The sequence below is a fragment of the Rhincodon typus genome, chromosome 1 (assembly GCF_021869965.1).
Source record: "Rhincodon typus isolate 14 chromosome 1, sRhiTyp1.1, whole genome shotgun sequence".
Taxonomy (NCBI): domain Eukaryota; kingdom Metazoa; phylum Chordata; class Chondrichthyes; order Orectolobiformes; family Rhincodontidae; genus Rhincodon; species Rhincodon typus.
This window is the reverse complement of record NC_063332.1, coordinates 65,208,799-65,235,231: the sequence shown is the minus strand read 5'-3', so window position 1 is coordinate 65,235,231 and position 26,433 is coordinate 65,208,799. Positions and strand designations below refer to the sequence as shown.

General features: G+C 39.9%; 1 protein-coding gene and 1 pseudogene across 3 annotated transcripts in view; one reads left to right on the top strand and one right to left on the bottom strand.

Moving 5' to 3' along the window:
* Nucleotides 1–524: 524 nt before the first annotated feature.
* Nucleotides 525–26,433, top strand: part of dimt1l (DIM1 dimethyladenosine transferase 1-like (S. cerevisiae)) — a 29,002-nt gene continuing 3,093 nt past the window's right edge. The window contains exons 1-9 of one of the 3 annotated variants that reach the window (XM_048601262.1): nucleotides 525–897; nucleotides 5,841–5,914; nucleotides 6,649–6,735; nucleotides 8,513–8,574; nucleotides 8,716–8,809; nucleotides 16,840–16,889; nucleotides 17,412–17,535; nucleotides 20,491–20,583; nucleotides 25,815–25,879. In XM_048601262.1, the coding sequence (XP_048457219.1) occupies nucleotides 834–897; nucleotides 5,841–5,914; nucleotides 6,649–6,735; nucleotides 8,513–8,574; nucleotides 8,716–8,809; nucleotides 16,840–16,889; nucleotides 17,412–17,535; nucleotides 20,491–20,583; nucleotides 25,815–25,879 (713 nt within the window). In that variant the 5' untranslated portion in view covers nucleotides 525–833. Of the gene's footprint in view, nucleotides 898–5,840; nucleotides 5,915–6,648; nucleotides 6,736–7,938; nucleotides 8,070–8,512; nucleotides 8,575–8,715; nucleotides 8,810–16,839; nucleotides 16,890–17,411; nucleotides 17,536–20,490; nucleotides 20,584–25,814; nucleotides 25,880–26,433 lie in introns of those variants that run through there. The other 2 variants (XM_048601281.1, XM_048601272.1) reach the window with 2 other exon arrangements.
* Nucleotides 1,624–1,942, bottom strand: LOC109932560 (annotated as a pseudogene).

The window sequence follows — 26,433 nt, the reverse complement described above, 5'->3', positions numbered from 1 at the left end:
GACTGCAGTGTTCTGACGGAGGGATAACATTTGCATTTAATTCAGATTTAAAATAATGCAGGAGGCCAAGAATATTAGCAGAGTGCCCATCACACTTGCATCTGAAGCAGCTTTAACCAAATATGATCAATGTCTAAGAATCTACTTCAGGAGTCCTTTGTGGTGCAGCAATAATATCTCTACCCCCTAACCGGGAAGCCTGAGTTCAAATCTCATCTGCTCCAGAGGTGTGTAAGAACATCTCTGAACAGGTTGATTAGAACATGTTTGATAGAAAGAACTGCCGATGCTGGAGTCTAAGATAACACAGTGTGGAGCTGGAGGAACACAGCAAGCCAATAAGTATACTCTCCAGTGTGTCAGCTTTCCTGCTCCGCTGTGCTCTTCCAGCCCCACACTGTGTTATCTCTGAAAGAATCTGCTTCAGAAAACTGTTGAGCCTGTATCTCCATCTCCTACAGATGGCGGTAGACCGGGCAGTCTCGACAGATAGGTCTTCTCTTGTTCTTCGTCTTTATGCAATAGTCGTCATACTATGCGACCAAATCACTCTGGCACTGAACTTCGGAAGCTGGCTGCAAATTCATCAGCAAGTTACGCGGAGCAGATTTTCTCACATTAATTGTAGTTAGCAACAACCAATAATAGAATGGGTAACCCCTGGTGTTTGAACAATTGAGACCGTTCAGTTCTGAGCTGTAAAACTACCAGCCGTTGCGCCGCCGACACAAGCGCAGTAGCGCGCGGTGGTTGGTTTGAAAGGGGCACGTGCTGACAGTGGCGGTTGGCCCTTTAAAAGTTTACGGTCTGAGTGTGTTTCAGCTGCTTGGAGAATGCCCAAAGTTAAAATCGGGAAGAAACATGGAAGGTGCAGAGAAACTCCAGGGCAAAGTCAAGGTGAGACCTGACTCTCTCACTCAAGTTAAGGTTAAATCCTGCTAACGGGCCGGCTCAAGCGGCCGAACCACAGCGGGGAAGTGTTAACACCACAGAATTGTTACAGCACGGACGGAGGTTATTAGACCCGGCGGGCTCTGAAACAGCGAGTTAGCTCGTCCCAGTATCTCTTTAGCCTTAACTTTTATCTTGCTGTCCCAACTAATTGTTGAAATCTTTTTTTTTCAATGTTTCCATTGAATCTGTTTCTGCCACGCTCCCAGGCAGTGAAATTTCAGATCCGAATCACTCGTTGTATTTACTTATGTCCCTAATGCTGCTTTAGCCGATCGCCTTCAACCTGCTTTTGTTATCGATCTATTTGCCTGCAAGTGGAACACTTTCTCTGTTGATTTGAGTACCTTTCAAATGTTTCAACCTTTCTTTGACAAAACATTCGGAATTTCTCCATTTTGTCCACATAATGGAACCTGGAGCCAGTCTTATGTATCTTTTCTGCACCCTCTCTAATGTATTTACATTCTTCCTAGAGTGGAGCTCAGAACTAGATGCGGTACTCCAGCTGAGGGCAAACTATTGCTTTGTAAAGATTTGGCATATTTTTTTAATATTCTTTCCCTGTACTTACATTCTCTGACCTTACTTATAAAGTCCAGTATCCTGTACGTTTTTTTAACTTCTAGTTTTATTGAAAATTTATACTCCAAAGAACACACAGACTACAGCTTAGAACTGGATAACTTGGCCCTTCCTCTTCTTGTCTCTGCCTAGCTCAGAGTGCTTGCTTCTCTTGATGGCCAATATTCTCTTCATTTGACAGGCTCCACAAATTCCAGTCTCAGCAGAATGTCCTTTGTTTGATTTTGGCCTTATTTCAAAATATAGGCTTTGTCTGTCCATCACAATCACTCAGCTTCCTGTCATAACGCCTCTTACCCTGTACGTACAAAGAATCTTCTCCTTTCATGTATTGGGTAACCTTATGTGGCTGGTGCCTACAGTATTTCTTGCAGTACATCCTCCAAGTCTTTGGTACGTCGACCATCTTGTCATCTGAGATGCTATGTTTAATGGTGTATGGAGATGTGCCCACAGGTCCCTGTACTCATGCAACCTATTTAAAGTTTGACCCTTTATTTTCTATTGTTGCCCCTCATTCTTCATATCAAAATAAAGCACTTCTCTCATGAAAAACCGAAAGAACTGCAGATGTTGTAAATCAGGAACAAAAAAAAAAGTTGCTGGAAGCTCAGCAGGTCTGGCAGCATCTGTGGAGAAAAAAAATCAGAGTTGACATTTCGGGTCCAGCGTTCTGATGAAGGATCACTGGACTCGAAACATTAACTCTGATTTTCTTTCTTCACAGATGCTGCCAGACCTGCTGAGCTTCCAGCAAGTTTTGTTTTTGTTCCTAAAGAACTTCTCTACAATGAATGTCATCTGTCACACATCTGCCTATTACACCAGCCAGATTTAAAGCTGTATTTTTGTAGAACAGGCTTGAGAACTTTAAAAATGTGCAGCTGCTGGATGTTCAAGCTGTATCCTGGTTTCTGACCAATCCCATTTTTGTTTTGCTCGCAAAGGAATTGTCCAATTCATATTACCCACTTTGTTATCAAAAATCCAGCCAAAAATCTTGAAGTCTATGACTCTTGGAGTTTTTCAAGTTTTGTGTTGCCTGCAACTTTTTTAGTTGTGTGCAGAACGACCGAGTGTAGTTCATCAATATACAGCAAGAAAAGTAGCAGTCCTTGTGTTGAACCCAGGAAACACCACTGTATACTTTCCTCCAGAACAAAAAAAACTCTTCTTTGCTACAGTCATTCCTGTTATTCATCCAACTATGTATCCGTGCTGCCTTTAATTAGTTTATGCCATAAGCTTCCATTTTGCTGATGAGCCTATTTATCAAATGTCTTTTTGAAAACCATTTATGTTGCAGTAACTGCATTACTTTCTTCTATCTTTGCATTTTCTTAAAAAAAATCTCATTTTAGTTAGCTAAACACAATTTGCCCAAAACAGACCTATGGTGACTTTCCTTAAATCATATTTGGCCATGTCACTTAATTTTGTTATGAGTTAGCGTTTCAGAAAACTGCCTCATCACCACAGAAGTAAAACTGACTGATCTGTAGTTGCTGGCTTTATGCTTGCATCCTTTTTTGAACAAGAGTGGAAGGGACATTTAAAAATCACCAGTACTGTTGTCACAAGCCCAATATCTAAGCCTCTTCAATTTCCTCTCTTGCGTTTCTGTGTGCCTTCAGATAAGTGTGGTCCAAGCCAGGCAACTTGTTAACTTTAAAGTACAGCTGTGTTTTTTAATATCTTCTCTCTATCAATTTTGATCATTTAGTGCTGTGACTGTTTCCTATTTTGCTATGATTTCAGTAGCATCTTTAGCCTTTATAAAGGCATGCAAAGTACTCAGTACCACTGCCTTCAAATTCGTTTTCTTATTTTGAGTACTTGAAAGTAAGAAAATGAGGTCCAAAGCTTGAACCTAGGAAACTGACAACACTGCCACTGGTGCTGAAGCAGTTATAATTGGAAATTCAGAAGAAGCCAGAATTAGAGAAGCACAAGTATTTCAGAGGGCTATGGGGCAGGAGGAGATTAACAAGAGGTTGCACTGCCCTAGACATGTGAGATTTATAGAAAGACTTGAAAGATGTACATCTAACTTGATTCAGAAAATGTCAACGTCTTTGAATTTGAAGTGTAAGAAAACAGAGAACAATGCTTGTTTTATCTCTTGCTTTGTCTTGTGTCTCAGCTGCTTAAAGATGCATTTTAATAATGTCATGTAGGTTTGCCAGCAAAGTTGAGGCCTGTGGAATTAAATGTCAGCATCAATATAGAGTTGGTTCTTGGAATGGTGGATTAAATGCAATGATATTGTCCAGGTGTCAGTACCAGGGCTACAACAAAAGCAACATACTGTAAATGCTAGAAATCTGAAATCAGCACCACTGTCACAATTCTCGGTACATTAATGACCCAGAAATAATTGTACAGAGGACACTTTCAAAATTTGCAGATTTTTTTTATTGATAGATTTCGTACAGTGTGCTAACAGGCTATTTAGCCCAACAAGTGCACACGGACTCTCTGAAGAGCATCCTACCTGAACCCATCCCCCTACCCTGTCCCTGTAACAGTGCATTTCCCATGGCTAATGCACGTAACTTGCACGCCCCTGAACGCAATGGGCCATTTAGCATGGTCAATCCACCTAACCTGCATATCTTTGGACTATGGGAGGAAACCAGAGCACCCGGACAGAATGTGCAAACTCCACGCAGACAGTCGCCTGAGGCTACAATTGAACCCAGGTCCCTGGCTCTGAGGTAGCAGTGCTAACCACTGAGCCACCGTGAAGGAAGGATAGTGATAAACTTTAAAAAGATATAGGCTAGAGGAGTGGGTCTGCATGTATCAGATGTAATTTAATGCAGAGAAATGTAAAATGATACAAGGAAAGGCAATGTAAAGGATGCTGGAATTTGTTATGTGACTCATTGAATTTAAAAGCAAGGACTTTGTTACAAACCTTTTATGAATTACTGGTTCAGACTTAACTGGGGTATTGTATCCACATGCGGGCACTGCACCTCATGAAGGATCTGAAGGCGTTATGAAGAATGCAGAAAATATTTAAGGTTCCGGGTTTGACGGACTTCAATGATGAGGATAGTTTGAAGAAACTGGAGTTGTTCTCCTTAGAAGAAAGGTTGAAGACGTGTCACACTCAAAATATCCAAAATTGTGAGGAATCTAGAGAGAACAGATGAAGAGAACCTTCCCTTTGGTGGAAGGATCAAAAACCAGATTTGAGATTAATGGTAAAAAAAACATGAGAAACAATATTTTATCTTTAAAATGTTTGGGATCTGCAATGCATCGCTCAGAAGTGTAGTAGAGGCAGATTCCAATGTGGCTTTCAAAGGGGAAGTAGGTACACACCTAAACGTAGTACAGCAAATTTTGTTTTAACCAGCACCTAACAAATTGGCATTGTCAATAAACCAACCAAAACTAAAACCTAAAATACTGGAAGTTTACTGTATTATTGCAATGTCCAAATAGTCGATTAAAGGTGCTCTCTGCTAATAGGTAATATTCAAATGACATATGCTGTAAATAAGATGTAACAGTATGTGTGTACCCCCGCATTACATTTCTATTTGTGAAAACACACTATGATTACGTGGACCTCTAAATCAGCCAGAATACTTGATCAACTGGTACATTCCTAATTCCATAGGTGCCAGCCAATAAAAAGTTTGCAGTCACGCACGTTTTTGGGGAGAGATTTGAGTTCTTGTGGTACATTGATAATGTCTCTACCGAGGCCCAGATTCAAGTCCCACCTGCTCCACTGGTGTTAAATAACATCTTTTGAACCGGCTGATTCAAAAAAATTATTGAGTAAAGACTGGAGGTGATCTTGTGGCATATTGCTAATGACCCTCCTTCTCGGCCAGAAGGCCTGTGTTCAAGTCCCAACTGCACCAGAGGTGCGCAATAACATCTCCAAAGAAGTTGATTAGAAATTATATTGGGATTGATTGAATTGTTCTTCCATATGGTTGGTGACAAATGAATCCTCCTGTGCTATAACCAATCTGATTTTTTTTCAGTGCTGAAAAGAGTACCAGTTATTTGTCAGTGCCTTATGAATTATGTCTAGGAGAGAAACTAAAGTAACAGTGCCTTGCTGATTTTGCAATGGATTTGATATTGACTTGCCATTTCCCAACTAAAATCTGATTATAAATGAGAAGGATCAAGTTGAAAATACTTCACGACAGACATTTGAAGTGTCAATCTGTAGCTTTACCTTACCCTCCCATGTGCAAGAAACATGAAATTTAAAATATTTTAACTTCTCTGTGTTGTATGTTCAATTTTAGCACTGTTTTATTTTGATCTAGGTATCGTGTTCAACACTGGAATTGGTCAGCACATTCTGAAGAATCCTTTAATTGTGAATAGCATCATTGAAAAGGTACCATAGAATGCAACTAGCCCTAACATGCAAAATTTGGCTATAATTTCTGTAATTTTGCTCTATGTCTAGCTGTATTGGATGGTCCTTAACAATCACAAAGGGGAAAGGATGCTACAAATTGGGTGTATTCAAATTTTGAATATGAAAATCCAATTCAGCTGTGACAAGGATTTTTCCAGTATCTTGTCTTTCTCATTGGTAGTACGCATTTGGTGTATTTACTATGCAATGTATTGCTGTGTAGGTTTTGTTTTTCTTCCAATCTGAAGTCCATATCTGAATAACATATTGCTAGTGCTAAACGTTCCTGGATCAGCTATAAACTTATGAAGATATAGCAAATGTTCCCTGAACATCAGAAGTGCACTACCATGCAATAACGTTTTTTTTTTCACTTCTCATTCCAGCTATTCTTACAACATCTGTGACTGAGAGACTAGCAACTTTTAGGCAATTCTCTACTAACTTAACAGCATGCAGACTTTCCAAATTCCTGATATTTGATAATTTTTATGGTAATATTTTCCTTTCTAAAGTTGTCAATTAAAGTATTCATTTGGTCAATCCTGGGAAGCTGGAATTCTCTAGAATTTACTGACAATCTCTGATATTTTACAATTGAATATGAAAGCACAAAGTTGCACAACGTATATCAGTTTTATACTCAAACATAGAAATAAGGAATGGGTACATTTTTAAATGGGTAATTGATCTTTTTTTTTCCCCTCAAGGCTGCTATTAGACCTACAGATGTCATATTGGAAGTTGGACCTGGAACTGGTAATATGACTGTGAAACTTCTGGAAAAGGCTAAAAAGGTAGCCTCTTTAAATTACAAATGATCTTGCAAGCCAACTAACAAATATTCACATTTTTGTAGATATTTTAAAACCAGACTTCTGATGAAACAATATTTGAGTCAAGATGAGTAAAAGTTTTTATTATAGAGGAATTATTGGGCTATTCAGAAACCTCAAACATCAAGAAGGACATCTTTAAAGTTTATCCAACAATTAAGCATTTTTCTTTAGTCAACCTGTCCCGATACGTTGTGACACATATCTGGGACTGAATCCAGACCTTCTGATCCAGAGGTGGGGAAACTAACACAGCACAACTAGAACCCTATAATTAGGCATCACTCATTTTTAATCAATCTGTTCAGAGATGTTATGATACACAACCAGGACTAATGGGACTTGAGCCTACGCCTTCTGGCTCAGAAGTAGGGCCATTATCACAAGGACCTGTACAATTAGGCTTTTTTTTGTTAAAAATCTTTTCTCCGTTTTCTCATCAACCAATTCAGAGACGTTATGACACAGGTGGGACTTGAACGTGGGTCTTCCGGTTCAGAGGTAGGGACACTACCGCTGCACCACATGAGGGCCCTCACAGTTATGTATTACTATCTGCCTCTTTATTGATTTCATTAGGTGAAGCACTTAGCACCGTTGTATGTGATATTTATACATGTGGTCTAAAATTGAAACACCGTCTCAACTCCTCTGACCTACTTCTCTTGAGTCAAATGGCTATTGCACTGAAAGGCCCCACTTTCCATTTTACACTGCTTCCTGCAATGTTCTGTCTTTAGAGGTGGGAACACTTCAAGTGCTGATGTCCAAAGGAGTTTTTTTTTAAACTTGGCTGCTTTTCAGTTGCATGTTTTTTGTTAGTTTTTCTGACCTTTGAAGAATCAGCTTGCCAGTCAACAAGCATCCTTTTCTCCTTTAGTGTAAATTGTTGTGATTGCTTGAAATTTGCCATTCTTGCATTTGTCCTGAAGAGTGCAAGATGAAAACCTTTTGGTCTCTCTTGTCAGCAAGATCTAAATTCTATACTACCAAGAGATAATTGAACTTCAGTGTTCAGTCTTTGTGCTGCTAATATTCTGAGGCTGGAAAGGGTAGATGTTGAGAAGATATTTCCACTAGTGGAGGGATCTCAAACTAGTTGATATCCTTACAGAATAAGGAACTGCTCATTTAAAACTGAGATGTGAGAATTTTTTTTCCCAGAAGGCAATGAATACCTGGAATTCTGTACTTCGAAGTTGTGGGACTAGATCACTGAAACGATTAATGGGGAGATGGTGGCATAATGGTCTTGCCAGTGAACTAGTAATCCAGAGACGCAGGCTAATTCTATGGTATGTAGGTTTGAATCCCACCATGGCAAATAATGAAATTTGATGTACATTACCGTGATAGTTGTAAAGACTCAACTCGTTCACTAATTTCCGTTAGGTGAGGAAATGTGCCATCCTTGCTTAAGCCTGGCCTATGTGTGACTCCAGCCCCACAACAATATTGTTATTGTTGATTCTTAATTGCCCTCTGAAATTGTCCTGGCAGGACAGTCAATTAAAATGGCAATTAGGAATGGGCAACAAAGGCTAGTTGACGCCCATATCGTGACAACTTGAAGGGCCAAATTGCCTACACTCCTGATCCAGTTCTCATGTCCTCCCACACAAATTTTATTATTGTATTACATGCTTGTTAAAATTCTCTAGGTAATCAGGAGTAATATTTCGTAGTTTTCAGATTACCAAAAACAATAATGTATGATTGGTTTCTATATTCATAACAGGTAATTGCTTGTGAACTTGATACCAGACTCGTTGCTGAATTGCAGAAAAGAGTTCAGGGAACGTAAGTAACATTTAACTGTAAGCTTGAAGATTTTCTCCAGTAGACCAGACCAACTGATTTAAAACAAATGGTCTGAAAGTTTATTTTGATTACTTTGCGTTGGAAAACTTTGTTTTTGTTTTTTCTATACATTTTCTTCAGACCTACAGCAAGTAAACTTCAAATAATGGTTGGAGATGTGCTGAAGACAGACTTGCCATTCTTTGATGCATGCGTAGCAAACTTACCATATCAGGTAACTTTATAATCACTTTTTAACTTCCTGTATGTAGGGTGATTGTGTTGAAGTTCAGGGAGACTGGGAGACATCTCATTGCGGTTAGGGTAAGGGTGAAGCGAGTCTATAATGCTAAAGTAATGCTATAATGCTAAACTTTAGGAGGTTTCTTCCTAGAGCTATGTGCAAAAAGCTATCAGTTTGCAATTTGGGTAGCATGGGAATTCTAAATTCATTGTAAAGTTGGGAAATGGTTTATAGTTTTGATTCTCTTTACTCTTCCTGCCACTCCACCCCGGCCACCTTTTAGCACAGAGTTTAAGTAGTAGTCTTGATCTATTAAATCTGGAAGTCTAGACAATGAGTTAGGGAGAAAAAGATAGTCACCGAGATGTGCAGCATGGAAATAGACCCTTCAATGCAACTAGTCCATTACCAACCAGATACCCTAAATAAATCTAGGCCCATTAGCCAACGTTTGGCCCAGATCCCTCTTAACCCCTTCCTATTCATATACCCATCCAGATGCCTTTTAAATGTTGTAATTGTACCAGTCTCCACCACTTCCTCTGGCAGCTCATTCCATACACACACCACCCTCTGCATGAAAAAGCTGCCCCTTACGTCCCTTTCAAATCTTTTCCCTCTCACCTTAAACCTATGCCCTCTAATTTTGGACTCCCCCACTCCGGGGAACAATTCTTTGTCTATTTCCCCTATCCATGCTCCTCATAGTTTTATAAACCTCTATAAGGTCACCCCTCAGCTCCAATGTTCCAGGGAAAATAGCCCCAGCCTATTTAGCCTCTCCCTACAGGTCAAACACTCCAAGTCTAGTAACATCCTTGTAAATCTTTTGTGAACCCTTGCAAGTTTCACAACATCCTTCCTATTAGCAGGGAGACCAGAACAGCGCACACTATTCCAAAAGTGGCCAAACCAATGTCCTGTACAGCTGCAACATGACCTCTCAACTCTTATACTCAATGTACTGACCAATAAAGGCAAGCATACCAAACGCCACCTTCACTATCCTATCTACCTACAACTCCACTTTCAAGGAACTGTGAACGTACACTCCAAGGTATCTTTGTTCGGCAGCACTCCCCAGGACCTTACCATTAAGTGTATAAGTCCTGCCTTGATTTGCCTTTCCAAAATGCAGCAGCTCACATTTATCTAAATTAAACTCCACTCCTCGGCCCATTGGCCCATCTGTTCAAGATCCAGTTGTACTCTGAGGTAATGTTCTTCCCTGTCCCTTACACCACCTTTCCAAATACATGTAAATCCTGTCCCTCAGGATTCCCTCCAACAACGTGCCCACCACTGACTTTAAGCTCACTGGCCTATAGTTCCCTGCCTTTTCCTTACCACCTTTCTTAAATAGTGACACCACATTAGCCAACCTCGAGTCTTCTGGCATCTCACCTGTGGCTATCGATGATACAAATATCTCAGCAAGGATCCCAGCAATCCCTTCCCTAGCTTCCCACAGAGTTTTAGAGTACACCTGATCAGGTCCCGGGGATTTATTCACCTTTATGCGTTTTAAGCTGTCTAGCACCTTCTGTAATGTGGACATTTTTCAAGATGTCACTATTTATTACCCCACATTCTATATTTTCCATTTCCTTCTCTGCAGTGAACACTGATGCAAAATACCCGGTTTAGTATGTCCCCATCTCCTGCGGCCTTGCTGATCTTTAAGGGGCCCTATTCTCTCCTTATTTAACCGTTTGTCCCTAATGTATTTATAAAATCCCCTTGATTCTCCTTAACCCTATTGCCAAAGCTATCTCGTGTTCCCTTTTTGCCCTCCTGATTTCTCTCAAGTATACTCCTACTGCCTTCATACTCTTCTAAGGATTTAGTCAATTTCTGATGCCTATACCTGACATGTGCTTCCTTCTTTCTCTTGACCAAAACCTCAATTACTCCAGTCAGCCAGCATTGCCTACACCTCCCAGCCTTGCCCTTCCCCCATCAGGAATGTACTGTCTCTGGACTCTCGTTATTTCATTTTTGAAGGCTTCCCATTTTCCAGCCATCCCTTTACCTGCCAACATCTGCCCCCAATCAACTTTTGAGAGTTCTTGCCTAATATTGTCAAAATTGGCCTTCCTCCAATTTAGAACTTTAACTTTTAGATCCAATTTATCCTTTTCCATGACTATTTTAAAACTAATAGGTCGCTGGCCCCAAAGTGCTCCCCTGCTGACACCTGGGTTACCTGCCCTGCCTTATTTCCCAACAGGAAGTCAAATTTTGCTCCTTCTCTAGTTGGTGCATTCACATACTGAATCAGAAAATTTTCTTGCGCACATTTCACGAGCTCCTCTCCATCCAAGCCCTTAACACTGTGGCAGTCCCAACCTATGATTGGAAAGTTAAAATCCTGTACTGTAACCACCCTATTATTCTTACAGATCTCCTTACACATTTGTTTCTCAATTTCCCACTGACTGGTGTGTGTGTGTGTGTGTGTGTGTGTGTGTGTGTGTGTGTGTGTTGGTGGGGGGAGCGGGGGAGTCTATAGTAACATCCCAATAAGGTGACCATGTCTTTTTTTATTTCTCAGTTGCACCCAAATTACTTCCCTGGACGCATTCCCGGGAATATCTTCCCTTAGTACAACTGTAATGTTATCCCTAATCAAAAACACCACTCCCCCCTCCTCTCTTCCCCCCCCTTTCTATTCTTCATTTACCCTGGAACATTGAGCTGCCAGTCCTGTCCATCCGTGAGCCAGGTTTCTGTAAATATTCATTTAACAAAAACCCAAACTTCTTAAAGATAAACACCAGACCTAAATTGTTAACTCTTTTTGCTCTCCAAAGGTGCTGCCAAACCTGCTGAGTTTATTCAAAAAAGTTCTGGTTTCTTTCCTGATAAATATTCATTTGTTAATTCCACAAATATTTCACTTTGCCTGACTTTCTAAGGTATTAGTCTTAATGTTAACTCCTGCAGGATGTCTTTTCTTTTCAGTTGCAACAATTCTCAGCAAAAAAACTATCTTGGTATTGGATTCTTGAATGAAACCCAAGTTCAAATCTTCAACTTAACATTCTTCTTTGGGATAAGGATCCTGATCATGAGGAAATTACTCTAGAAAAATATGTATCAATTTCTTGAGAAACAAAATGAAGAACTAGAAATTGGCCAATGTAATAGCCAATTTCAAAAAGGGGGACAGCTTTACCCTGAGTAATTAGAGGCCACTAAATTTACAATCCATGCGGGAAAAATTTGTAACCTATAAATTTAAATATGAACTTCCGGTTAAAAAGAAGATAATCACAAATAGCCAACATGTTGTCAGGAGGGTTTTTATTTGAGATTACAAGAAACGTGATGGATGGCAGAACTGCAGTGGATGTATATCTTTCAAAAAGTTCTGTGCCAAGGTATCTCTCAATTTTTCATTAGAAAATATTAATATAAATGGAACTGGGGAAAGTAATAAATTGATTAAAGGTCAGTTAGAGGGGAGGACACCATTTGCTAGAGACCAAGAGCAGTTCAAAGCTGTTGGAAATGGATAGTCATGTTCCATTGGATTCTGTTCTGGAATTGCATCTGTTCACTTCATTTACTTAATTTCATTATAGGAAGCGCATGCTTAATGTCACCCCTTTATATCATGGTTTCGCTCTAACGTTAAGTTGTTAGAATGGAGATCTCGGTGAGTGTTGCAAGATTTGTTTTAACATTGTCTACTGCAGTACCTTACCTTACCCAACTGATAGGGCCCCTTTGGTGCAACCATTGTTAGATGTGAAACTGCTCCCAGCCCTTCAACTTGATGCCTTTTCCAATTGATACCTCTGTCCAAGGTTTTCATAAAGGAACAGTCTCTCCCCAGACTCCAGATTGCCCACTGGAGCTGCCACAAAACAGCAGGCCCTGAGATTCTACCACCGTTCCTGGGACCCATTTGGATATGACCAAGCCATCCCACGGGATGCCAGCAATGACTGTGGCTCAGTAGTAGACCCCTTCCTTTGTGCGGCAGCAGCTAGGCCCCACAGCAAACTGCAGCTCATAGCCAGCTGAACATGGCAGGATAGCCACCAAACCACACTTTTCATCCTCAGCAGCTTTCCCACATTTCTCTACTAGCTGCAGGCCACGATCTACCACAGCAACCCTATTACCCTAGCCTCCACCTGAGGGAAAGCCAGCAAGCCCAATCATGACTGGCACTATGTATGTCAGGCAGAGAGGAATAAAGGCCAGAGAAACACAAGCCCACCAGGTAGACTACAGAGGCAATGGCAGCCAGCAAGAAGGAGTGGTCAAGCCCCTTTAAAAAAAGAATTCTGCAAGGTAGTATCATGATGTGGCAAAAGGAGAAACAAGTGGCAGGCAGCACTAGAAATGCAGCCAAAAGGAGCACCTGGAGACAGTCAGCAACGTCTAGAGAGGCAGGCAAAAAGAACACCCAAAGATTGACAGCATCATCTGCAAAATGTAATGAAAACCAAGAGTAAATATAATTGAATAAAATAATTAAGTAGCTAATTAGAACACAGTGAGTGATAGGACAGGTTATGTGTCACAGATGCAGCACGTGGGAGGTCCTGAATGCCAGTTTTATACAGGGCAACCGCATCTATGGTAAGTGTTTGAAGTTCAAGCATTTTTTCCTCCGAGTTTGGGCTGGAGTCTGAACTACAGGCATTGCTGGGCATCAGGGAGCTGAAAAGTTACCTGGATTCCTTGTACTGGGAGATAGTCACATCTCCAGTCCTCAAACTCTGATCAAATCAGAAGTTCCTTTCTTAAGAGGTGTGATCAGGAGTTCAAGAGCCTCAGCCTTTGCAATTGTTCAATAGGTTTCAGGTTTTTTTTCAGCTTCTTTGCATTAGACTAGAGCCTGTAGGATGCTTGAACTCACAACCATAGCAAAATGGTACAGGAAGCCACTCTAGTGGAGGGGAGCAAAAGGGCATGGTAGTGGTAGCCACAGTCAGGATATAAGAATTGACACCACTGTCTGCAGTGAAAAGTGACAGATTAGGTGGCCATATTGCCTCCTTGTTGCAGGGTTTGGGATATCTGTTCAGGGCTATAGAGAAAATTGCATTGGAAGGGAAAGGATAAAGTAGTCTTGCAGGTACCAATGACATAGGCGGCATAAAAGAGATTCTGCATAGTCAGTATGCACTAGGCAGCAGCCACTAAGAAGCAGAACTTCACAGGTCATGATCTTTGTCTTATTACTTCAGCCATGTTCAAATTGGCATAGGGCAAATCAGATGAAAAAGGTGAATGGGTGGTTCAAAGATTTGTGTGGTAGAAATGGGTTCCAGTTTATGGACACTGGCATCAGTACTGGGAGAAATGAGATGTGCATTGTTGGAATGGTCTCCACGGTTGACTGATCTTTTCTGAGTTTTTACTCCTTCAAGATTTGTATTTTCGTTGTTATAGATAATGGAAAATCTTCAAAGAACTATGTATAGAGACACGTTTTAATGCGTTTTCAAATCCATCTAGACTAATTGCGTCTGATGCCTTCATAATTTCCCTTATAAATTTAACGCTGCTTCATAATGAAGTACCTCACTTCTAAACATAATGTAGAATTCTATCATTGTGGTCACTGATCCCTAATTATGACAATTTTATTAATTAGACTTTTTGTCAATTCCTAACACTAGATCTAAAATAACATGCCCTGTAGTTGGCTCCTCAACATACTGCTCTAAAAGAACCATCCATAGGTAACTCCAAACAGTCGTCCTCTACAGCTTAATACTCAATTGCTTCTGCATATGCAAATTGAAATCGCTAATGATAACTTTGTTACCCGTGCCAAATACTTTTCTCGATCTCCAGACATGCCACAAGCTACCATACTAGTTGGTAGCTGACAAATAACTGCACCCAATGTCTGCTGTCCCTTGCTGTTTCTTTCTTTAACCCATTGTTCCACCAGTCTGAGGTCCTCCATTGCTAATATATTGATTCTATCCCTTTGTAGCAGCACAATCCCAGCTCCTTTCTCTCTGTCTTTTTTTTTGACCTTCCTAAGTGTTGAATATCCTTGAATATTTCTGTTTTAGTAATGGCAGAGATCATTCTCATGTATCTCTTTAGATCACCTACCTTGTCAGAATGTTGTATGCGTTCAGGTTGTGTTAACGTCGTCATTTTGAAATCATTCTGCTTTCAAAGCATACTCCATAATTGGCTTTGTTTCTCCTTGTTTCTTATTGTTTTCAGAATACTTCCTTAGGACAGCATGTTGTGGAGACTGTACTAGACATGAATTTGGGGGTTGTTTAGCTGGTTTGCATTGCAGTGTTACTAACAGTGTGGGTTCAGTTCCTGCGCTAGCTTAAGTTGCCATGAAAGACTCTCCTTCTCAACCCCTCCACTAGCTTGTTGCCTGGTAGATCATACACTCGGCATTTCTGACTGAACATTGCTGCAGATGTTTCAGCCTTTTGCTCTGATGTGTTGGGCTCCTCTATCGTTGAGCATGGGGATATTTGTGGAGCCTTTTCTTCCAGTGAATTGTTCACCACCATTCGCCATTGGATGTGACAGGACTGTAGAGCTTAGATCTAATCCATTAGTTGTGTGATCACTTAGCTCTGTCTGTCACTTGTTTATGCTTTTTGACATGAAAGAAGTCTTGTTTGGCGTTTCACCAGATTGACACCTCTCTGTTTAGGTATGCTTGGTGCTGCTCCTAGAATGCCCTCCAGCACACTTCACTGAAACAGGGTTGACCCTGGCTTTGTAATAATGGTTGAGTGAGGGATATTCCAGGCCAGGGGTGCTAATTGTGTTGTAGTACGTTCTGATGCTTCTGTTGGCCCACAGTGCTTCATGATGCCCACTCTTGATTTGTTCAATCTATTCGAACTGTCCTACTTAGCACGGTGATAGTGCCACACAACACGATGGAGGTTATTCCCTCTGTGAGGCAGGACTTTGCCTTCACCAGGGCTGTGCATTGGCAATCTTACTGCTACTGTCATGGACAGATGCATTTGCAGCCGGCAGATTGGTATGGTTGACGTCAAATATCTTGAGAGTCAACCACGTTGGCCTACGGCCATTCTAGTCTGAAAATGCCCGATTCCGTCTAATCTCGGAAGCTAAGCAGACTCAGGCTTGGATAGGAGACCACCTGGGAATACCAGGTGCAGTAGACTCGGGGGCGGCACGGTGGCTCAGTGGTTAGCACTGCTGCCTCACAGCGCTAGGGACCGGTGTTCAGTGCCACCCTTGGGCAACTGTCTGCACATTCTCCTCATGTCTGCGTGGGTTTCCTCCGGGTGCTCCAGTTTCCTCCCACAGTCCAAAGATGTGCAGGCTACGTGAAATGGCCACGATAAGGTGCCCATAGTGTTCAGGGATGTTTAGATTAGATGGGTTTATAGGGGGATGGGTCTGGGTCTGGGTGGGATGCTCTGTGGGTCAGTGTGGACTTGTTGGGCTGAAGGGCCTGTTTCCACATTGTAGGGATTCTATGATGATTCTATGATTTGTGTTACTGTGGCTGTGGAGTCACATGTAGACCAGACCAGGTGAGGATGACGTTGAAAGACATTAGCGAACTGGATGGATTCTTCCAACAATTGGTAGATTCTTAATTCCAGATATTTTAACTGAATTCAAATTCTACCTTCTGCCGAATATTAGCAGAGTTCCTACATTAATAGTCTAGTGATTAATATTACTAGGCTATCCCTTCACCATACTGTTTTGTAATTATGAGCATTGTTAGCACCTTTGATAGCTTTTAGCTAAACTTTCTACAGAGGACAGAATGCCATCTTTAGGTGAAACCTTTGCACAAAGCTGAAAACAGCTTGCAAATTCTAAAATGAGGTAACAGAACCCCACATGTTCCAGGAGAGGTACTTGTGTAGACTTGAAACTATACCAAGATGAATGTTTTTCAGTGAAATAGGGTTTTTGTTTTCAGATGGACTGACTTAATATACTGTTACTTGCAGGGGAATTTTTATCTATGCTATTGTATGTGGAAAGATGTAATTTGAATTATCGTAATGTTATTGCAGATCTCATCTCCATTTGTTTTTAAACTACTGTTGCACAGACCATTCTTCAGGTAAGCATGCCTGAAAGTTGAACCATCAACTATTTTGCAAAATGAAAACTCTATCTATTTCTCTGTAACTATGTAGTTGAAATATATATTGTATTTGTAAATAACGGGAAATATGAAGGAAAGTTAGGGAAAACGTTTTCTGTCGAAGGATAATGGGCATGGAATAAGTTATGAAGAGAAGCTACTAAGGCAGGCAGTATAAAGAGAGAAATAAATTTCTGGAGAAATGGGAAGTTGAGAAGCTTAGTGTATGAACTTAATGCTTTTCTCCCAACCTATCCTAAGCTAAGGATTTCTGTTGTCAGCTGTTCTAATTAAGTTTCGACATGCATTGCTGTTATACATCCTTCATCAGTCCAGTGGATGAGTTTGATACGTAACATCATTGTTAGTACCCAAGATCTGTGAGGGTGGGAGGGAGCTAGCATATGTTCCATTGCAAAAGAGTGCATTGAAAAGATTACACTTTTATTCTATATATGTTCTGTACTATAGTCTCTACTGTTGCATTTCTCCTCACAGATGTGCAGTGTTGATGTTCCAACAAGAATTTGCTCTTCGGCTTGTTGCAAAGCCAGGGGATAAGCTATACTGCAGGCTGTCAATCAATACACAGTTATTGGCACGTGTAGATCACCTGATGAAGGTAGAACTCAGAATTTTCATAATAAAATATGCTATAGGCTTTTGAATAGATTGAGAGGCAAGGACCATGTATAGAGTCACAAAGACCAGGAAGAACTGGAGTTTGATTCCAGTTGAATTTCTGAATCCCTGAACTAGTGAGAAATAAAATCTGAGAATTCTCATTGATTATTCCTATTGAATCATGAAATGGAATGGATTGTAAATTCACTTTGAGACAGATTGGAGAGTTGGAGTAAAAGGCAATTATTCCGAATGGCAGAAGTGAATGTACAGTACTAAGTTTACATATAATACAAAAGTAGGTGGCAAAGCATGTGGTGAGGATGACACAGAATCCACAAAGGGACATTGACAGATTAAGCAAGTGGGCAAATGGATTACAATACAGCAAAATATGAGATTATGCATTTTAGCAGGGAGAATGAAAGAACTGAATATTATTTAAATGGAGCAAGTCAGGAGAAAGCTACAGCACAGAGGAATTTGGGAGTCCTCATGCATAAATCACAAAAAAAAATCCAAGAATTCAATGGGCCAAATCGCCTATATCTGCATTGTAGGGAGTTTATGAACTGAAAAATTCTAAATTTAGCAGGTTATGACCTGAGAAGGCAAATAGAATGCTGGCCTTTATTTCAAAGGGAGTAGAGTATAAAAATATGGAAATCTTGTTTAAAAATATACAAGGCACCTGTTAAACCTCAAAAAAACTCAAAGAACTGTGAATGCTGGAAATAATAAACAAAAACAGAAATTGCTGGAAAAACTCAGTTCTGAAGAAGAGTCACTGGACCCAAAACATTTAACTCTTCTTTCTCTCCATAGTTGCTGCCAGACCTGCTGAGTTTTTTAGCAATTTCTGTTTTTGTCAATAGTTAAACCACACCTGGAATACTGTGAGCAATTTTGATCCCCTTATCTAAGGAAGGATATACTAGCATTGGAGATGGTCCAGATAAGGTTCAGTAGGTTGATCTGGAGAGTGGAGGAACTGTCTTGATGAGAGGTTGAGTAAGTTGGGCTTGTACTTGGAGTTCAGAAGAATGCAATCTTGAAACATACAAGTTTCTTAGGGGACTTGACAGGGTGGATGCTGAAAGGCTGTTTCTCCCTTGTGGGAGAGTCAACGATAAGACTATATAATCTCAGAGTGACACGTCACCCATTTAAGACCAAGATGAGTAGTTTCTTCTGAGAGTGGTCAATCTGTGGAAATCTTTACCAAAGACAGCTGCAGAGCCTGGGACAAAATGTATCTTAAAGGCTGAGATAGATTTTTAATCAGTAGGAAAATCAAGGGTTTTGGAGAAAAGACAGGAAAGTGGAATTGAGGATTACAAGATGAGCCATGATCTTAGAGTGGTGGAATAGACTCAATGGGCTGAATGGCCTATGTCTGCTCCTATGTCTTGTGGAAGTTTTAAGACCACTGTTGTCCACAGTTCACATTAATAACTTTTTGCAGATGAACCAAACTGGTGAAGACAGTCAATATTTGAAAAGGACTACAACAAATTACAGGATGAACTTAAACTTGCAGATTGGGTAAATAAAAGGCAAATCGAGATAAATTCAGATAAAGGTGAGAGCACGTTTTGGTAGGAACAATAGGGAGGTCACTTGCTACTTGAACGATACAAGTCTAGATAGAGGGACCAATGGACCTGCAAGTGCAAATAGACCAAGCACTAAAAGTTATGCTGTAGTTTCATCCATTATTTCTGCAAGGGTAGAATTGAAAGTAGGAAAGTTGTATTAAACCTGTGTCAGATGGAATACACTACATGATTCTGGTTGTCATATTAAAAAAAACATTGGTGAGGATGCATGAAAGTGGATAGTAGAAGATGAGGGAAAAAGTGCAAGAGTTTCCAGGGTTATCGCTGAAAGGACCCCAATAGCCCACCATGCAGAAATAGCTGCAATCTTTCTTCCTAGACCTTACTCTTCCCACCTTGATTGTAACAGTACGCTGATTCTTTCTAGTCCTGCTATTCCATCGGAGACAACTTAATTTGTTTCATGCAGTTCCCCTTGTGGCTAATCATGTGCTGTCTCTATATTCAACTTTAGAATAAAAAGATTCCATCAGGTTTTTTAATAAACATAAAAATTGTTGATTTATTATATGGTAAAACCTCAATCCACAAAGCTGCAAAACTGGTTTGTGCACAAATTGATGTGAAAATATAAATGTTTTAGCTTCTAAATATCCCAAATTACACGTACATGCACTCACCAGTAAAAGGATTAAAACCGTTTTCTCTCTATGGATTCATAATGAGAAAAGAAAAGTACATGTTTTGTTGTGATTATTTCTTAACAATGAAAAAGAATAACGTATAAATGTTCAGATTTACGTCAAATCTAGCCTTTTGGTCACTTCATGTGCACTTCCCTCTGTGATCTTGGAAGACTCAGCTTGCTAAAGAAGCAATAGTATCAAGAAGTCTTCCAGGAGCTCTTCAAGAGGACAATAAGGTTTCATACTGAACTCACAACAAGATTGTATCAGAAAGGCAGAGAGAGAAACTGAGCAACCTAGTCCACATTTGACATCCAAAATGCTATCCAGACAAGGACAGCAATAAAATGCAGGCTGGTGATTTTTAAAAAAGCAAGTTCAGCAAGTAGGTGATGTCACCCGATTCTCCAGAAAGGGTCTTTTTATTGGCTCTTTTTAAATCAAACATTCAAGCTAATCTTGGAACTCAAATCAAATTTTCCAACATCCATCAAAATTCAAGTCTTCACAACATTAATACAAAATCTTCATAAACTGCTTGACAAAATATATAATTTTGTAAGATACCTGATGGTTTGTCTTCTCAACGGTAAAGTTTATATTGGTATTGCTAGGAGATCAGTTGTCTTAAGAATGGAAAAAAAATACCTGTTTGGAAAGCTACAAAAATGCCACTTGTAATCTGAATACACCTTTATCCTTGTCAAGGTTGGAAAAAACAACTTCAGACCACCTCCAAAAGTTGAATCAAGTGTGGTTAGGATAGAACCAAAGAATCCTCCACCTCCAGTGAACTTTCAGGTGAAGTTTGATTTATTAATATTTAATACTGGTTGATGAACCAGTTATAATGGTGCATAGAAAGCAATACAGATAGCAAAGACTGGGGACTAAACCCTCCTATGTTTTGTCAGGATGCGGGAAGGGGCACTACAACTTACACTGACCTTGTTGGACCCAAGTAGGCAAAATCAGTAGGGTTCCTAATCTAATCATTGTTAAATGTTGTAACTGCATAGCTGGTAAACATACAGCTAGAGGATCATAGAGTATTACAGCTTGGAAAGAGGCCCTTTGGCCCATCATAAACATGCTGTTCATCAAACACCTATTCAATCCCATTTCTTAGCTTTTGGTCCTCTGGGTGAAAAAATTTCTCCTCACATCCTGTCTTAAACCATCTGCCACCTACCTTAAATCCTCCAGCAATTACCTCTCTGCTAAGAGGAAGAATGTATTCATTATTTATTTATGCCCCTTCAGCCTTGCCTGATCCAAGACAAACAACCTAACCTGTGTAGTCTGTCTTCGTAGCTGAAATGCTTCAGTCCATGCAACACCCTGGTGAATCTCCTCTGCACCCTCTCTAAGTGAGAACACATCTTTCCTATGGTGTAGCAACCAGAACTGCATGCAGTACTACAGCTGTGGCTTAACCATGGTCCTATAAAGCTCTGTCATAGCCTCCCTGCCCTTGTATTCAATGCCTCAGCTAATAAAGGCACGTACCCCATATGCCTTAGCCACATTATTTATCTGTCCTGTTGCTTTCAAGAATCTATGTATATGCACATTAAGGTCCTGCTAATCTTTGGTATGTGCTAGGTTTTGCCAGAGTGAGAAAAGGGGCACCGCAACATACTATTATACAACTCCCTTATTCCTCAAGATGCATCACTTCACACTTTGCAGGTTAAATTATATTTTCCATTGTTCTGCCTGTCTATATTGTCCTATATTCTAAAACTTTCTTCCTCGCTATTTACCACACTACTCAATTTTTATGTTACCTGAGAACTTTATTAATAAATGTATTTGTGTCTAAATTAATTCATACTACAAACAGTAAGGGACCCAGAACTGAACCGGTACGCTAGTAGACACAGGCTTCCAATCCCAAAAACAACTTTCAACCAGCACCCTCACTCCTACTAAGCCAATCTTGGATTCATTTGCCAAATTTCCCTGGATCCCACATGCTCTTGCTGCCTTGATCAGTCTCCCATGTGATACCTTGCTAAAATCCTTACTGAGGTCCATGTGGTCTACATCACCTGCACTACCCTCATCCACACACCTAGTAACCTCAAAAAAAATTGATATAAATCTGAGATATGATCTCCTATTGAAGCCAGACTGTCTGTCCTTGATTAAGCCTTTGTTCTCCAAATTGAAAGAAATTTTTCATTTTTCAAAAAAATTCCCTACCATTAATGTTAGACTCACTGGCCTATATTTCCCTGACTTATACCTACCATCCTTCTTGAATAATGGTACCATGTTAGCTGTTTTCCAATCCTCTGACACCTCTCTAGTTCTTAGAGAACATTTGAAAATTAAGTTTGAAGCTCCTTTAATCTCCTCATTTGCTCTTCAGGGACCAAGGTGATGATGTGTGTGTATAATTAGAAGATATGGGTCAGGTTTTAAATGATTACTTTGTACCTGTATTCACTATAGAGAAGACCAACAGCCAAGGATGCATCTCTTCTGGGCCAGGCGATTTACCCAAGTTTAAGCCCAGTAAAACCACTAATACCGCTTCCCTCTCAATGCTACTTTATTCAAGTTAATCACAGTCACCCCATTTTCTATACCTACATTGTTCTTCTCAATAGTGAATACAGGTACAAAGTAATCATTTAAAACCTGATCCATATCTTCTGATTATACACACACATTATCACCTTGGTCCCTGAAGAGCCCTACTCTTTCCCTGGTTATCCTCTTGCTTCTAATATACTTAGACATCTTTTGATTATCCTATATTTTGCCCACCAGTTTTATTTTCATGTCCCCATTCACTTTCCTAATTTTTTTTCAAAGTAAACACTTGCACTTTATATACTTCTTTTGGGCTTGTAATGTTTTTAGCCAGCTATCTGCCATAAGCATCCCTTTTCTTCCTTATCCCACCCTACATATTTCTTAACATCCACTGTTGCCTGAACTTGTTTTTCCCCCCTCCCCCATTCACCTTTATGGGAACATGCTGGCCCAGTGCACTCAATATTTCCTTTTTAAATGACTCGCATTGCTATCATGGCGAGTTTCATACAAGTAGCTGCTCCCAAGCCACTTTAGCCAAATCCTGCCTTCTATCAAAACTGGCCCTCCCCCAAGTTCATTTTTTTTTCAATCCAACATTGTCCATATCTGTAACTAACTTAAGTATTACAGAGGTCTGGTCGCGATCACCTAAATGGTCCCCAACTGACACATGTCCAGCACTGCCCCTTCTTAGGACTTTCTATGTGTTGGCTTAAAAACCTTTGCTATACACATTTCAGTTCTGCCCTGTCTCAGCATTTTGTCTATCCCAGTTTAATATTAGGGAAGTTGAAATCTATCATTATTACCCTATTGTTTTTACGCTTCTGTGATTTGCCGACATATTCCTTTGATATCTCTGTGACTGGGAGTTTATGGTACTCCTTCTAATGTGATTACTCCCTTTTTGGCCTCTAAAATCGTCCGTCTTCATTACAGTAATTGATTTCTTGATTTGATATTGGAACATTGCCACCTCTTTTACAACCTGCTCACTTGTCTTGCCTGAAGATTCTATATCCTGGAATATTGAGCTTTCAGTCTTGTCCTTTCCTCAATCATGTCTCTGTGATAACAAAATTCAAACATCCCCTTATGTTAATCAGCACCCTCAACTCATCTGCCATGGTGTGTTGCCATGCTCAGCTGTGTTATAACTTGACTGTGTATGCCTAGCCTTCCACACTGATATAATTTTTCTTCTGTATCTGTCTCACTGTTTTCCAATATAGAAAAACATTTTAGTGGTTTTGAAACTGGTGATGTCCTGACTGTGTCACTTCTGATTGTTAATTAAAGTCATTTAAAATATTTTTAAAAATTATTAGATTTCCAATACTATTTACTCCGTCTGTAGACCACTAGAAAATAGAAAATTCTCACCCTCCTCCCATGTCCACAAATTCTCACCTTCTCTACGCGCTAGCTAGAATTCATGCTTTTCAAAAGGAAAACCACTGGGGTTGAAATACAGCAGCTATCCATTTACCTCTGATTGGACTCCACTATGATCCTCCTCGCCGTCAAATAGCATGTTAACATTGACTGTTAAAAGTTGAGGGGAAATAGTGCAGGAAAAATGCAGACTAAAGGACTTTGACTTTCAAATCAAAGTATGTCATTTATTTTGTACTCCATTGTTCAGGATTTATGGTTCTTGTAAGTCCTTAAGGTTTCCCTAGTGCTGGTTTCCTTTTGTTTTTGATTCATCTGCTTTTTCAGTTCTGATTCACAGTTGAATTACTTTGAGTCAAAGTATGTCAGTTGTGTTTTAGGAAGTATGTGTTACACTTGGAAGAAATGCACTTGATAGAGAACATTTAATAACTAATCTGTCTGCAGATATTTTGAGTTTGACACATTTACTAGAATTCTTTCAGGAGTTAACAAGCAGGATTGATGAAAGAGGAACCAGTAGATGTAATATATTTGGATTTCCAAAAGATGTTTGATAAGGTACTACACACAATGTTTCATAATAAAATAAGAGCATATGGTGTTGCAAGTGGGTGGTATATGGCGTGAATAGAGGATTGGCTAATTAATAGATGACAAAAGTTGGAACACAGCAGGCATTTTCAGGATGACAACTACACTTCGTGGAGTGCCTTGGGGATCACTGCTGGGACCTCAATTATTTACAATATATTAAAGACTTCAATGAGGAAATTGGAGTATTAATGCTATTTTTATAGATTACACAAAAATAGGTTGGAAGGCAAGTGGTACAGTTAAGTGAGTAGGCAAAAACTTTGCAGATGGAATATAATTTGGGGAAATAAGGTTATGCACTTCAGAACAAAGAATTGAGGAGTTGAATATTATTTTATTGGAAAAGACTGCAGAAAGCTGCAGCCCAGAGATACCTGGGAGTCCTTGTGCATGAATCACGAGTTAGCGTGCAAATTCACTGGGTAATAAGGAAGATGAATAATCTGTTGGCCTTTACTTCAAAAGGAACAGATGATAAAAACAGGGCAGTATTGCTAAAACTATACAAGGCACTAATCGAACCATTCCTGTAACATGGCAAACAGTTTTAGTCCCCCTATCTCAGGAGCATACTGGCATTGGAGACAATCTGGAGGAGATTCAGTAGGACCACAAGGCATAATCTGAGTAAGAAAGCACCTGTTTAAGACAAGGGAGAAAAAAATGACTTCTGTAAGGATTGTGAATCCATGGACTTGCTGTGTCATTAAGAATATTCATGGCTAATGAAGACAGGTTTTCAAATCGGTAAGGGAATCAAGGGTATGGGGAAAAGGCAAGAGAGTGGAGTTGAGGATTTAATACTAAAAGTATATACTCAGTATAGAACAATTGTGATTACATTAGCGCATCTTGCATGTAAATCTTTGAGTTCGGCGGTGTCCATGGAGAGTGAGAGAGAGGGAAAGTTTGTTTTGAGTTGAATATTCCCAAGAGTTTTGAATAACAGGTATTTAACTTGAAACATTTGCTTTTCTCCATGGATGCTACCAGATCTGAGTATTTGTAGCAATTAACATTTTGTGTTTCAGATTTCCAAAAGAATCAATTTTCATAGAATAAAAAAAAACAAAGGTCTGGCTCAAACATAATTTACATGATTTATAAAATAAGAGCAAATTAACATGTTCCAATCATAGGTGCAACAGCAGTTAATGTACTTATACAGTAAAAAAGGTTTATGCCAAACTTTTGACAGTGAATTTGTGATCATAATCAAAGTATTCTGAAAAAGTCTCAAGCAAGATTAGAGAAAATCAGATCTACTATCAACCTCGATAAAAGACATTATTGCTGGCAGGGTTAGTGACTTCAGCCAAATCTCTTATTGGGCCAAGGATAACAGCTTCAAAGTTTTTAAGTTGGTTATTCACCCCAATAAGTCTGCTCCTCCATTCAGAACAATTGAGAAAATGAGCTCATCGAAATGAGATCCACATTATTTCACTTTGGTTCTAACTGTAAATTTTCTCGCTTTTTTTCTATATTAGGAATGGGATGGTCTGGTCCGGATAGCATTTGTGAGAAAAAACAAGACTCTAGCTTCAGCTTTTAAGTAAGTACTAGCATGTCGACTAAACCTTTGTATCTTTTACTGCAACAGTACTTCTTTTAAATCCCCATCCCTTTTTCTTGTACTTGTAATATCCCTACACTATTCCACTCCCCTCTCATTCCCTCCTCTCCATTCATGCCCCTCCTCAGCCTCTTCCACCAATTCCTTCATCCAGTGAACTTTGTTGTTGGACTGCCCTTGACTTTCTGCTGATTTTTTTTTTTCTCCATCAAGTACCCCTACCCTTTTGGCACTGTTATCAATTGTTGGCACCTGCACGTGTGTCAAACACTGAAATCCTCTGCTTACAAATGTGCCAAGCTCCACCCATCAACCAATCAGAAATGGCTAGACAAGAACTATGTATAGTTGTAGACTAAAAATCAGATACCTTCCACTGCATTTGTTGCTGCTAACATCACCGTTGCCAGCCACCAGTGTACCACATGCTTCTGAGATAACAAGGTGTAGAGCTGGATGAACACAGCAGGTCAAGCAGCATCAGAGGAGCAGGAAGGCTGACGTTTCGGGCTTAGACCCTTCTTCAGAAAAAT